The sequence below is a fragment of the Ranitomeya imitator genome, chromosome 5 (assembly GCF_032444005.1).
Source record: "Ranitomeya imitator isolate aRanImi1 chromosome 5, aRanImi1.pri, whole genome shotgun sequence".
Classification (NCBI taxonomy): Eukaryota; Metazoa; Chordata; class Amphibia; order Anura; family Dendrobatidae; genus Ranitomeya; species Ranitomeya imitator.
Genome location: NC_091286.1, coordinates 254,005,058 through 254,019,630, shown reverse-complemented (window position 1 = coordinate 254,019,630; position 14,573 = coordinate 254,005,058). Strand labels below are relative to the sequence as shown.

At 41.9% G+C, this 14,573-nt stretch overlaps 1 protein-coding gene across 1 annotated transcript in view; it reads left to right on the top strand.

Annotated features, from left to right (window-relative positions):
• The window catches only part of RSPO3 (R-spondin 3), a 108,903-nt gene extending 104,271 nt beyond the window's left edge, over positions 1-4,632 (top strand). The window contains exon 5 of the mRNA XM_069726077.1: positions 1,270-4,632. Coding sequence (XP_069582178.1) covers positions 1,270-1,402 — 133 coding nt within the window. The 3' untranslated portion in view covers positions 1,403-4,632. The remainder of the gene's footprint in view (positions 1-1,269) is intronic.
• Positions 4,633-14,573: the final 9,941 nt, after the last annotated feature.

The following is a 14,573-nucleotide window of genomic DNA, read 5'->3' as shown; positions in this document are numbered from 1 at the left end:
ACTACAGAAATGCCATAGTAGCCCTGATCCAGACCAAAATATCAGGGTTAAAGCCTCATTTGGATGTCAGGGGTATCGTGGCCCGTGATGTTCAAAAAGGGCATGGGTATCCTGACCCGAACCTCATGGGAATATAAGTGACAGTGGCGGTTGTCTGCAGATGGCACTGCTGACTCTCACGTTAACCCATGATGGAGACTCGATTACAGTGACGTTTCTGGTATCTATTGAAATGAAAGTACACTCTAATAGGCAGGACTTCTAATATTCATTGGGTTTGTTAGGCAGTCTTGTCCATTTGCTATTTTTTGCCCATTTGCCATGTCTAGTGAGCTATCCTAACATGGGGAGGGGTCTGCGTCCCAGATATCCCCGTCGATCATAAATTGATGGCATAATCTTTAGATATACCATTACTTTAAAAAGTAGTAATACTCTTTTAGAAGTGTAATGGTCAACTAGAAAGCTATACATTTTATACTTGTATGTTGATTGCATCCACATTTCAATGTAAAAAAAAGTGCACTTATTTAATGGCCTAATGAGGTCATCTATATTAGTTGATTGGAATAGTCTACTTTACATACAAATGATTAAGCTATGCCTCCCACACATGCTTCCTACTTTCTGAACTAGTGGCTGAAGAGAAATTTATGTATTTTTCATATTTTCAGCTTTGGGTTAACGTTCTTAACAGCTGTAACATGTTAAGTTAGCGTTAGTGGGGGATAATGTCAAACACTCAATATCTGGACGCGTTCCATATAGAAAATAAAAACATATCATCAAGCTTTGTAATGTGTTATGCTTGCTTCAGAAATATAATCTAAGACTTTTTTCATTTAGAGTATGTCCAAAGGTCTGCTTTAAGTCACACTCCTTTAGAATAGATCATTCGATGTAAATATTTTTATAGCAATGCTCTTTTTTAGCAAAATATACTTTATTCGAAATTCTGTAGTTTGGCCGTATGTATTTAACACTAAATGCAAACCTAAAATGGTACCACTCAACGACAGGAAACTCTAGGTGCTTTTTTTGTTTTTCATATCATTTCCATGATCCATGGATTAGTGTTATTGACAGTATATATGAGAATATGACTCTAAATGCTACCTTTACTGAAATCATACTGATTTTCTGGATGTTTGAGGGAATATTAACAATGCTCCTTGTGCCACAGATCAATATATTTTCATAGCACAAGATATACAGACTGATATTTTGCCTTCCAATTGAATTGACTGGGGTCTTTTTTGTAATTTTTAGGGTAAAAGTCAAAGATGAAACAAAAAAGAACAAACAGAGAAAAAAAGAAGGAGATGTGCCAAGAAAGCAAAGGCAGAAAAAGTTGGAAAAGGCTCAACGTGGAGAAGGAAAGAGAAGAGAAATCCGAGCTTAGAGGATGGGACGTGCAGCCAAAATCTCAAGCTCCTGTAGGACATCAACGGCCTTGTGCCATTATGACAGACTTCTTGTGCTGCTATATTGAGCTCAACCCCTAGGTGTTGAAGACTCTAGATGGATTGGGTACTTCTCATGCAGCCAAACCCTATGCCACATTCCAAGCCTCTTGTGTCTTTTCTATGGAAACACGGACAAAGATGGAATGTAAAGACAGACAGCGGAAGTGCGGAAAGTTTTCTGTGGACGCTTCAGAATTGTATGCTTGTGTGTATCTGTAAAAGATGATTAAAACTTTATTCTATATAATTGTTAATAGAAACATTTCCTCTATTTTGTAAAGTATTTTTCACTTTTTCTGCCCCCCAGAATTATAGGCTAATTATATGCTGAATTTACAGCATTATTTTCTCCAATACATTTCTGTGGTTAAGTAAAAATAATAAAAAAAAGACAATTATCATTGGTACAACATGGCATGTCATAGCCAGTAAAATGATGGCCACCTCATTACTTGCTGCCTGCAGAATTGAAAGGTCTCAAAATACTCAATTCAAGATGCAAAGTATGAACTGAGTTTTATATGCTTGTTTGGGCTGTTGACATTGCATTACATAAACTAACCAAAAATATTGTGCTGGGGGATAACATTACTTATATGGCTGACTATAGGAACAACTACAACACTAATCTCAAAGCAAAGCTGCTCTGTTTATGTAAAACGGTAATTTTTTTTAAATGATTAGCATTCACATATCGGACATAATCACATCATCAGTAAGTGTGCGTATGAGATGGATTGCAAGTATCATTCAATGGAACAATTCAGTGCTCCAATAGATGCAGTATTAACAGGCAAAATTACACTATAATACCAAGTTAAATTTTCAGTACCTGCCGCCAAAATAATTCTATAAAAGATTACATGCTACATTCAGTTTACAAGTGACGACATATCAATGGTAGATAGGGTAAGTAGATGCACATAGAGTGGTTTGCGAAACTATTTACGCCCCTTGGCTTTTTACCTATTTTGTTAAATGACAACCTGTGTTTAAATATTTTTGTAATCCGATTTGTGTGTAACGCATCAGCACTAAATAGTCTAAGTTGGTGAAGTAATAAAACTATAGGTATAATTTACATTTCTTTTTTTTGCCCCAAAAAATTTCTGTTGCAAGCAATTACCTTCATAAGTCACATGCTTAGTGTAATGAAGTTCACCTGTGTGCAGTCTAATTGCCACATGGTCTGTCAGCATATACACACCTTTTCTGAAAGGCCACAGAGTCTGCAACACCATTAAGCAAGAGGCACCAGTAACCAAACAACACCATGAAGACCAAGGAGATCTTCAAACAAGTCAGGGACAAAGTTATTGAAAAGTACAAATCAGGGTTATGATATAAAAAAAAATCCAAATCTCTGATGATGCCCCAGAGCATAGTACAACAACAAATCTGACAAGAGAGGGCCGCCCACCAAAACTTTCAGCCTGAGCAAAGAGGGAATTAATCAAATAGGCAGCACAGAGACCAAAGGTAGGTCTGGAGGAGCTGCAGAGTTCCCAAGAAAAGACTGGACTGTTTGTTCATTCAACCACAATAAGTCATACACTCCATAGAGGTGGCCTTTATGGAAGAAGAGTAGGCAGAAAAAAAAACTTTACTTTGACTTTGTCAAAAGACATGTGGGAGACATGTAAGGTAAGGAGGGAGGTGCTGTGGTCAGATGAGACCAAAATGTAACTTTTTGGCCACCAAGGTAAATGCTACAGTATGTCTGGTGCCAAACTGACACAGCTCATCACCCCAAGAACACCATTCCCATAGTGAAGCGTGATAGTGGCACCTTCATGCTGTGAGGATGTTTTTCCGCAGCATGGACACAGAAAATGGTGTGAGTCATGGGGAAAATGAATGTTGTGAAATACAGAGATATTCTTCAGCCAAAGCCATTTCATTCTGTCAATGATTTGAGACTAGGACGGAGGTATACCTTCCAACAAGACAATGACCCAAAGCATACTGCTAAAGCAATATGTGTTTTAAGGAGAAACGTGTAATGTTTTGGAGTGGCCTAGTCAAAGCCCAGACCTTAATCCAATTGAGAATCTGTGCACAGAGTTGAAGATTGCTGTTAACCAGAGGACACCATCTAACTTGAAAGAGCTACAGCAAATGGGCAAAAATATCAATGGCATGATATGTAAAGCTCATAGAGACTTATCCAAAGCAACTTGCAGCTGTATTTGCTGCAAAAGGAGGATCTACAAAGTACTGACTTTAGGGGGGGGGGGGTGAATAGTTATGTACTGTGAAGTTTTCAGTTATTTTGTCCTATGTGTTGTTTGCTTTACACTAATAAGAAAGCCAAATGTTCATAGTTGTAGGCATGTTCTTTACATAATCTGATGCAAACCCTCAAAAAAACAGTGATAGTCCAGGATGGGAGGTTGTAAGTCATGAAAAATGCCTAGGGGGTAAATACTTTCATAAGCCACTGTATACAATGGTCAGTATGTTTAGGTGTGTTATCTAGATTTACTATATGGATATATACGAACAAAGGCAAGATTTATTTAATTACATGGACATTAAAAAGTGTCTAAAAATAACAACTGGCCTTGTCTACCACCATTACTACAGTTAAGCAAACAAATGACATGGGATATGCTCATACATTTTAGAGACGCAGTTGGCAGTTAGAGAAGTCTGTAGTGGTTGTTTCCATGCAATCTTGGAAGAAAATCTTGAAGGGAATATCATTGCGCTTTGCTAGAAACACTGTTTAATGTATTGAACAACAGAATGGTTTCCAGTTGAACATGGAGTTCCAGTGCCTTGTGTGGAGGGCAGCATGCTCTTTTCTTTGCTTTTATTTTACAGCTATATCTATCATGCATCTGTCTGCATGTTAACTAAATTTCTACTGACCAAGACCTTGAATTCTTTGGCAGCAGGGAGGGTCTTCAAACACTTATCTACCAGTTGCAAACCCTATCAGGGGCAGAAAGGTTTGGTTATAGGAGGCAGAAGCTTTACGAAAGCAGCAATATGTCTTGGAAACATTATAGACTGGTTCCAGTTATGTTATCTTCTGGAAAAGCTAATTATCATTTTATAATCTGCTTATCGATCAGCATTGACAGTATGAGGGAGCACAACTTCAATAACGTTGTGTATCTGCTGAAAGAATTTCCAATACAATAAATATATTTCTTGACCAAGTTTGTTTTATAGTTAATAACCAAATCTTCTGGCGTAATTCATTATGGATTCCTTTTATGATAAATCAAACCTCACTCTGAAGAGGATATGAACTTGTTCTTCTAGAATATTGTTTTTCACAATTTGTAGTAATTGACTTTAAAGGGGATTTATAGGAATTTACAGAGATAGCCTAACCTTAGCAAAGACTGTTAATGTGCAATTAGTGGAATCTCCACTCCCAGGACCACTGATGAACATGACAAAGGGGCCACGATGTTTGCAATAGTTTCAGGATACTATTAGTGTTGTACCAGACAACACTTTCTTTAACCCCTTTCTGCCAGCTGATGGAATAGTACGTCAGCTGGCAGAACCCCCGCTTTGATGTGGGCTCCGGCGGTGAGCCCACCTCAAAGCCACGACATGTCAGCTGTTTTGTACAGCTGACATGTGCACGCCATGAGCACGAGCGGATTCGTGATCCGCCCGTGCCCATTAACTAGTTAAATGCCACTGTCAAACGCTGACAGCAGCATTTAACTAGCACTCCTGGCCGCGTGGCCGGAAGTGCTCGCACCACTGACCCCCGTCACACGATCGGGGGTCATCGGTGCATTGCCATAACAACCAGAGGTCTCCTTGAGACCTCTATGGCTGTTGATGGGCGATTGCTTTGAGCGCCACCCTGTGGTCGGCGTTCAAAGCAACCCTGCATTTCTGCTACATAGAGGTGATCTGTGCTTCACCTCTATGTAGCAGAGGCAATCGAGTTGTGCATGCTTCTAGCCTCCTATGCAGGCTATTGAAGCATGCCAAAATTTAAAAAAAAAAGTGTTTAAAAATATAAAAAAAATAAAAAATATATAAAAGTTCAAATCACCCCCCTTTCACCCCAATCAAAATAAACCAATAAAAAAAAAAATCAAACCTACACATATTTGGTATCGCCGCGTTCAGAATCGCCCGATCTATCAATAAAAACAAAGGATTAACCTGATCGCTAAATGGCGTAGCGAGAAAGAAAATCAAAACGCCAAAATTACGTTTTTTTGGTCGCCACAACATTGCATTAAAATGCAATAACGGGCGATCAAAAGAACGTATCTGCACCAAAATTGTATCAGTAAAAACGTCAGCTCGGCACGCAAAAAATAAGCCCTCACTCGACCCCAGATCACAAAAATTGGAGACGCTACCGTTATCGGAAAATTGCATAATTTAGGGGGTTTTTTTCTAACAAACTTTGGAATTTTCTTTTACCACTTAGATCAGTGTTCCCCAACTCCGGTCCTCAAGAGCCACCAACAGGTCATGTTTTCAGGATTTCCTTAGTATTGCACAGGTGACGGAATTATTGCCTGTGAAGGTGATGCAATTATCACCTGTGCAATACTAACGAAATCCTGAAATCATGACCTGTTGGTGGCTCTTGAGGACCGGACTTGGGGAACACTGACTTAGATAAAAGAGAACTTAGACATGTTTGGTGTCTATGAACTCATAATGACCTGGAGAATCATACTGGCACACTGGTTAGTTTTAGCATTTAATGAACCTAGCAAAAAAGCCAAACAAGTGTGAGATTGCACTTTTTTTGCAATTTCATCTCACTTGGAATTTTTTTTCCATTTTCTGTTACACGACATAGTAAAACCAATGGTATCATTCGAAAGTACAACTTGTCCCGCAAAAAATAAGCCCTCACATGGCCATATTGACAGAAAAATAAAAAAAGTAATGGCTCTGGAAAAAAGGGGAGCGAAAAACGAAAACGAAAAAAGCTCTGGGGGTGAAGGGGTTAATGGGGCTTAACTAAGGCTAGCCTGGAAAATTCCAGGAAACTCTTATAAATAAAAGCTTATTTATTTTGAGGAGAAAAAAAAGGCTTGTTCTAGAAATCTAAAAGTAAATAAATAACATGTTAAGTTAAAGAAAGGAGAAAGTCTAAATTTTCTTACAAAATATGTTCAAACTAGCCTCAACTATGCCACAGGCAATATATCTCATTGGTTAGAGTTTGCCTAAATATACACCTTATGATAAAATATTTCAGATGTAAAGTGAAATGTCCATGAAATAGCAATGGATTGAGAGTGCAGATATTTCATTATTCTCACTTGCAAAAACTATGGCACACCAAGAACTCATCCAAGCCAATGTCCGTTTCATAAAAAGGGAATCTGTTAATCGTCCTAAGATGTTTATATGGGCATGCAGGTCATATAAAGTTGAATAAAATGATATAATGATATCTGCAATACAAATATCTTACTCCAAACAAATAGGCATTATTCTTAATATGTAAATAAGCTGTATGTATGTATCTATGGGTCAGAGAAAGATCTTCCCAAGGATCTACCTGCAAAGATTATTTTATATGAAAGGGGAACATATGACATGTAATGACTACCAGCATGAGACATGTAGATCAGGAAAGCCACACTGTAAATGTCCCCTTTAAAAAAAAACAAAAAACTTTGAGGGCAGATTTTTAGGGAGATCTAGGTCCTGCCCATAGATCTTAACAGATCATTTGCATATTAAGAAAAATGTGTATTTCTGTGGAATAAGACATCAGATTGCAGACATCAAGGTATCAATCTATTCAACTTTCTATGATCTGTAAGACAATTTAAACTGCTTATGAGGGTTGTTCCTACTGACAAAACCCTTTTAAGGAGGAAGCCTTGAGAACGTGCCCTTTAGATGGCTAAACCTAGCATCATTTATTACCATGTACTTTAAAACTTAAGTGAGAATAAATTATGGAACCTCTCCAGCTAGAAGTGGCTGATTGTGAATATATTTTCTACCAACACCAGTACTTTACCCTACAATATTTTAGTGCATAGATGAAAGTGGAATTTTAATTAGGAGCTACTCCTTTAACACAATGCATGCCACATACTCATTTTGTATTTTTTTTCTTGTGGAAGGTGAAAGTAAACAAATTATGAACTTTTAATGACAGGAGAATTTACAGCATTTTAATAAAAAATTATTTTCTACAAATGTGCTTTATTTTCACATTTGCTTTATACAAACAAATCTCTTACAAAAGTACATCCTATTACATACTGTTAGGGTTGGTGGTTTGCAGTAAATAAAATATAAATTAAAGTGCAATCGCAACCTAGGATCTGTTGTGAATTCTGTGGCAGAGCTCCCTCCTGTGGTCACAAGTGGTACTTCGGCTGATTCTCTCTGTAAGCTTCCGTTGGTGGAGGGAAGTGGTACTGCGGCTTCTGAGTTTCCTCCCTCAGGTGATGTGGTGAGGTCGTTAGGTGCTGCTCTACTTAACTCCACCTAGTGCTTTGATCCTGGCTTCCTGTCAATGTTCCAGTATTGGACTTGTTTTCCTCCTGGATCGTTCCTGTGGCCTGCTGCTCTGCATAGCTAAGTTTTCCTTTGCTATTTTGTTTGCTTTTCTTCTGTCCAGCTTATCTATTTGTTTGCTGGAAGCTCTGGGACGCAGAGGGTGTACCTCCGTGCTGTTAGTTCGGTACGGAGGGTCTTTTTGCCCCCTTTGCGTGGTTTTTAGGGTTTTGTGTTGACCGCAAAGTTACCTTTCCTATCCTCGCTCTGTTCAGAAAGTCGGGCCTCACTTTGCTAAATCTATTTCATCTCTACGTTTGTGTTTTCATCTTACTCACAGTCATTATATGTGGGGGGCTGCCTTTTCCTTTGGGGTATTTCTCTGAGGCAAGGTAGGCTTATTTTCTATCTTCAGGCTAGCTAGTTTCTCAGGCTGTGCCGAGTTGCATACGTAGCGTTAGGCGCAATCCACGGCTGCCTCTAGTGTTGTTGGATAGGATTAGGGATTGCGGTCAACAGAGTTCCCATGTCTCAGAGCTCGTTCTATGTTTTTGGATTATTGTCAGATCACTGTATGTGCTCTGACCTCTATGTTCACTGTGGTACTGAGTTGCCTAATCATAACAGTACAGGAAGCCAAAGTACTAATGATTCTCAATAGAGGGAAAAAAGAAGTTCTGAGACCATTTTTTTTTCTCTGCACTGTGTTTTGCCTCTTTTTTTCCCCTAGACATTTGGGTGGTTCAGGACACAGGTGTAGCAATGGACATTAGAAGTCTGTCTTCATGTGTGGATCAGCTCTCGGCAAGAGTACAAAAGATTCAAGACACTATTGATCAGAAATCTATGTTAGAACCAAGAATTCCTATTCCTGATTTGTTTTTTGGTGATAGAACTAAGTTTCTGAGTTTCAAAAATAATTGTAAACTATTTCTGGCCTTGAAACCTCGCTCCTCTGGTGATCCAGTTCAACAGGTTTTGATCATTATTTCTTTTTTGCGTGGCGACCCTCAGGACTGGGCATTTTCTCTTGCGCCAGGGGATCCTGCATTAAGTAATATCGATGCGTTTTTCCTGGCGCTCGGATTGCTGTACGATGAGCCTAATTCTGTGGATCAGGCAGAAAAAAATTTGCTGGCTCTTTGTCAGGGTCAGGATGAGATAGAGTTATATTGTCAGAAATTTAGAAAATGGTCCGTGCTCACTCAATGGAATGAATCTGCGCTGGCAGCTATGTTCAGAAAGGGTCTCTTTGAAGCCCTTAAGGATGTCATGGTGGGATTTCCTATGCCTGCTGGTTTGAATAAGTCTATGTCTTTGGCCATTCAGATTGGTCGACGCTTGCGTGAGTGTAAATCTGTGCACCATTTTGCGGTATTACCTGAGCTTAAACCTGAGCCTATGCAGTGCGATAGGACTTTGACCAGAGTTGAACGGCAAGAACACAGACGTCTGAATGGGCTGTGTTTCTACTGTGGTGATTCCACTCATGCTATCTCTGTTTGTCCTAAGCGCACTAAGCGGTTCGCTAGGTCTGCCACCATTGGTACAGTACAGTCAAAATTTCTTCTGTCCGTTACCTTGATCTGCTCTTTGTCATCGTATTCTGTCATGGCATTTGTGGATTCAGGCACTGCCCTGAATTTGATGGACTTGGAGTATGCTAAGCATTGTGGGTTTTTCTTGGAGCCCTTGCAGTGTCCTATTCCATTGAGAGGAATTGATGCTACACCTTTGGCCAAGAATAAGCCTCAGTACTGGACCCAGCTGACCATGTGCATGGCTCCTGCACATCAGGAGGTTATTCGCTTTCTGGTGTTGCATAATCTGCATGATGTGGTCGTGTTGGGGTTGCCATGGCTACAAGTCCATAATCCAGTATTAGATTGGAAATCCATGTCGGTGTCCAGCTGGGGTTGTCAGGGGGTACATGGTGATGTTCCATTTCTGTCAATTTCGTCATCCACCCCTTCTGAGGTTCCAGAGTTCTTGTCTGATTACCGGGATGTATTTGATGAGCCCAAGTCCGATGCCCTACCTCCGCATAGGGATTGTGATTGTGCTATCAATTTGATTCCTGGTAGTAAGTTCCCAAGAGGCCGATTGTTTAATTTATCTGTGCCTGAGCATGCCGCTATGCGCAGTTATGTGAAGGAGTCCCTGGAGAAGGGGCATATTCGCCCGTCATCGTCGCCATTAGGAGCAGGGTTCTTTTTTGTAGCCAAGAAGGATGGTTCGCTGAGACCTTGTATAGATTACCGCCTTCTAAATAAGATCACGGTTAAATTTCAGTACCCCTTGCCGTTGTTATCTGATTTGTTTGCTCGGATTAAGGAGGCTAGTTGGTTCACCAAGATAGATCTTCGTGGTGCGTATAATCTTGTGCGAATTAAGCGAGGCGATGAATGGAAAACTGCATTTAATACGCCCGAGGGTCATTTTGAGTATCTAGTAATGCCATTCGGACTTGCCAATGCTCCATCAGTGTTTCAGTCCTTTATGCATGACATCTTCCGAGAGTACCTGGATAAATTCCTGATTGTGTACTTAGATGACATTTTGATCTTCTCGGATGATTGGGAGTCTCATGTGAAGCAGGTCAGAATGGTTTTTCAGGTCCTGCGTGCTAATTCTTTGTTTGTGAATGGATCAAAGTGTCTCTTTGGTGTGCAGAAGGTTTCATTTTTGGGGTTCATCTTTTCCCCTTCTACTATCGAGATGGATCCTGTTAAGGTCCAAGCCATCCATGATTGGACTCAGCCGACATCTCTGAAAAGTCTGCAAAAGTTCCTGGGCTTTGCTAATTTTTATCGTCGCTTCATCTGCAATTTTTCTAGTATTGCTAAACCATTGACCGATTTGACCAAGAAGGGTGCTGATGTCGTCAATTGGTCTTCTGCTGCTGTGGAAGCTTTTCAAGAGTTGAAGCGTCGTTTTTCTTCTGCCCCTGTGTTGTGTCAACCAAATGTTTCGCTTCCGTTCCAGGTCGAGGTTGATGCTTCTGAGATTGGAGCAGGGGCTGTTTTGTCGCAGAGAGGTTCTGATTGCTCAGTGATGAAACCGTGCGCCTTCTTTTCCAGGAAGTTTTCGCCTGCTGAGCGAAATTATGATGTGGGCAACCGAGAGTTGCTGGCCATGAAGTGGGCATTCGAGGAGTGGCGTCATTGGCTTGAAGGAGCTAAGCATCGCGTGGTGGTCTTGACTGATCATAAGAACTTGACTTATCTCGAGTCCGCCAAGCGGTTGAATCCTAGACAAGCTCGTTGGTCGTTGTTTTTTGCCCGTTTTGACTTTGTGATCTCATACCTTCCGGGCTCTAAAAATGTGAAGGCGGATGCTCTGTCTAGGAGTTTTGTGCCCGACTCTCCGGGTGTATCTGAGCCGGCGGGTATCCTCAAAGAGGGAGTAATTGTGTCTGCCATCTCCACTGATTTGCGGCGAGTGCTGCAAAAATTTCAGGCTAATAAACCTGATCGTTGTCCAGCGGAAAAACTGTTTGTCCCTGATAGGTGGACGAATAAAGTTATCTCTGAGGTTCATTGTTCGGTCTTGGCTGGTCATCCTGGAATCTTTGGTACCAGAGAGTTAGTGGCTAGATCCTTTTGGTGGCCATCTCTGTCGCGGGATGTGCGTACTTTTGTGCAGTCCTGTGGGATTTGTGCTCGGGCTAAGCCCTGCTGTTCTCGTGCCAGTGGGCTGCTTTTGCCCTTGCCAGTCCCGAAGAGGCCTTGGACACATATCTCTATGGATTTTATTTCAGATCTTCCCGTTTCTCAAAAGATGCCAGTCATTTGGGTGGTCTGTGATCGCTTTTCTAAGATGGTCCATTTGGTACCCTTGTCTAAATTGCCTTCCTCCTCTGATTTGGTGCCATTGTTCTTCCAGCATGTGGTTCGTTTACATGGCATTCCAGAGAATATCGTTTCTGACAGAGGTTCCCAGTTTGTTTCGAGGTTTTGGCGAGCCTTTTGTGGTAGGATGGGCATTGACTTGTCTTTTTCCTCGGCTTTCCATCCTCAGACTAATGGCCAGACCGAACGAACCAATCAGACCTTGGAAACATATCTGAGATGTTTTGTTTCTGCTGATCAGGATGACTGGGTGTCCTTTTTGCCTTTGGCTGAGTTCGCCCTTAATAATCGGGCTATCTCGGCTACCTTGGTTTCGCCATTTTTCTGCAACTCTGGGTTCCATCCTCGTTTCTCGTCAGGACAGGTTGAGTCTTCGGACTGTCCTGGTGTGGATACTGTGGTGGACAGGTTGCAGCAGATTTGGACTCAGGTAGTGGACAATTTGACCTTGTCCCAGGAGAAGGCTCAACGTTTTGCTAATCGCAGATGCTGTGTGGGTCCCCGACTTCGTGTTGGGGATCTGGTTTGGTTATCTTCTCGTCATATTCCTATGAAGGTTTCCTCTCCTAAGTTTAAACCTCGTTTCATTGGTCCGTATAGGATTTCTGAGGTTCTTAATCCTGTGTCTTTTCGTCTGACCCTTCCAGATTCTTTTTCCATACATAACGTATGGTCATAACATAGGTCATTGTTGCGGAGATACGTGGCACCTATGGTTCTTTCTGTTGACCCTCCTGCCCCGGATTTGGTGGAGGGGGAGTTGGAGTATATTGTGGAGAAGATTTTGGATTCTCGTGTTTCAAGACAGAAACTCCAGTATCTGGTTAAGTGGAAGGGTTATGCTCAGGAAGATAATTCCTGGGTCTTTGCCTCTGATGTCCATGCTCCCGATCTTGTTCGTGCCTTTCATGTGGCTCATCCTGGTCGGCCTGGGGGCTCTGGTGAGGGTTCGGTGACCCCTCCTCAAGGGGGGGGTACTGTTGTGAATTCTGTGGCAGAGCTCCCTCCTGTGGTCACAAGTGGTACTTCGGCTGATTCTCTCTGTAAGCTTCCGTTGGTGGAGGGAAGTGTGTTATGTATGCGAATGACAGGTGTTATGAAGACAATCCAGAAACACAGTGTGCTTAGCGATCAGAGCGCACACAGTGATCTGACAAATACCCAAAAATACAAGAACGAGCTCTGAGACGTGGAAACTCTGTAGACTGCACACCTGATCCTATCCTAAACACAACTAAAAGCGGCTGTGGATTGCGCCTAACAACTACCTAGGCAACTCGGCACAGCCTAAGAAACTAGCTAGCCTGAAGATAGAAAAATAGGCCTGACTTGCCCCAGAGAAATTCCCCAAAGGAAAAGGCAGCCCCCCACATATAATGACTGTGAGTAAGATGAAAAGACAAAACGTAGGGATGAAATAGATTCAGCAAAGTGGGGCCCGATATTCTAGGACAGAGCGAGGACAGTAAAGCGAACTTTGCAGTCTACAAAAAACCCTAAAGCAAAACCACGCAAAGGGGGCAAAAAAAACCCACCGTGCCGAACTAACGGCACGGCGGTACACCCTTTGCATCTCAGAGCTTCCAGCAAAACAAAAGACAAGCTGGACAGAAAAAAAGCAACAAAAAAGCAAAAAGCACTTAGCTATACAGAGCAGCAGGTCACAGGAACAATCAGGAGAAGCTCAGATCCAACACTGAAACATTGACAAGGAGCAAGGATAGCAGCATCAGGCGGAGTTAAGTAATGAAGCAGTTAACGAGCTCACCAGAACACCTGAGGGAGGAAGCTCAGAAGCTGCAGTACCACTTGTGACCACAGGAGTGAATTCAGCCACAGAATTCACAACAGTACCCCCCCCTTGAGGAGGGGTCACCGAACCCTCACCAGAGCCCCCAGGCCGACCAGGATGAGCCGCATGAAAGGCACGAACAAGATCGGAAGCATGAACATCAGAGGCAAAAACCCAGGAATTATCTTCCTGAGCATAACCCTTCCATTTAACCAGATACTGGAGTTTCCGTCTAGAAACACGAGAATCCAAAATCTTCTCCACAATATACTCCAATTCCCCCTCCACCAAAACCGGGGCAGGAGGCTCAACAGATGGAACCATAGGTGCCACGTATCTCCGCAACAATGACCTATGGAATACATTATGTATGGAAAAGGAGTCTGGGAGGGTCAAACGAAAAGACACAGGATTGAGAACCTCAGAAATCCTATACGGACCAATAAAACGAGGTTTAAATTTAGGAGAGGAAACCTTCATAGGAATATGACGAGAAGATAACCAAACCAGATCCCCAACACGAAGTCGGGGACCCACACGGCGTCTGCGATTAGCGAAAAGTTGAGCTTTCTCCTGGGACAAGATCAAATTGTCCACTACCTGAGTCCAGATCTGCTGCAACCTATCCACCACAGAATCCACACCAGGACAGTCCGAAGACTCAACCTGTCCTGAAGAGAAACGAGGATGGAACCCAGAATTGCAAAAAAATGGAGAAACCAAGGTAGCCGAGCTGGCCCGATTATTAAGGGCGAACTCAGCCAACGGCAAAAAGGACACCCAATCATCCTGGTCTGCAGAAACAAAACATCTCAGATATGTTTCCAAGGTCTGATTGGTTCGTTCGGTCTGGCCATTAGTCTGAGGATGGAAAGCTGAGGAAAAGGATAGGTCAATGCCCATCCTACCACAAAAGGCTCACCAAAACCTTGAAACAAACTGGGAACCTCTGTCAGAAACAATATTCTCAGGAATGCCATGCAACCGAACCACATGCTG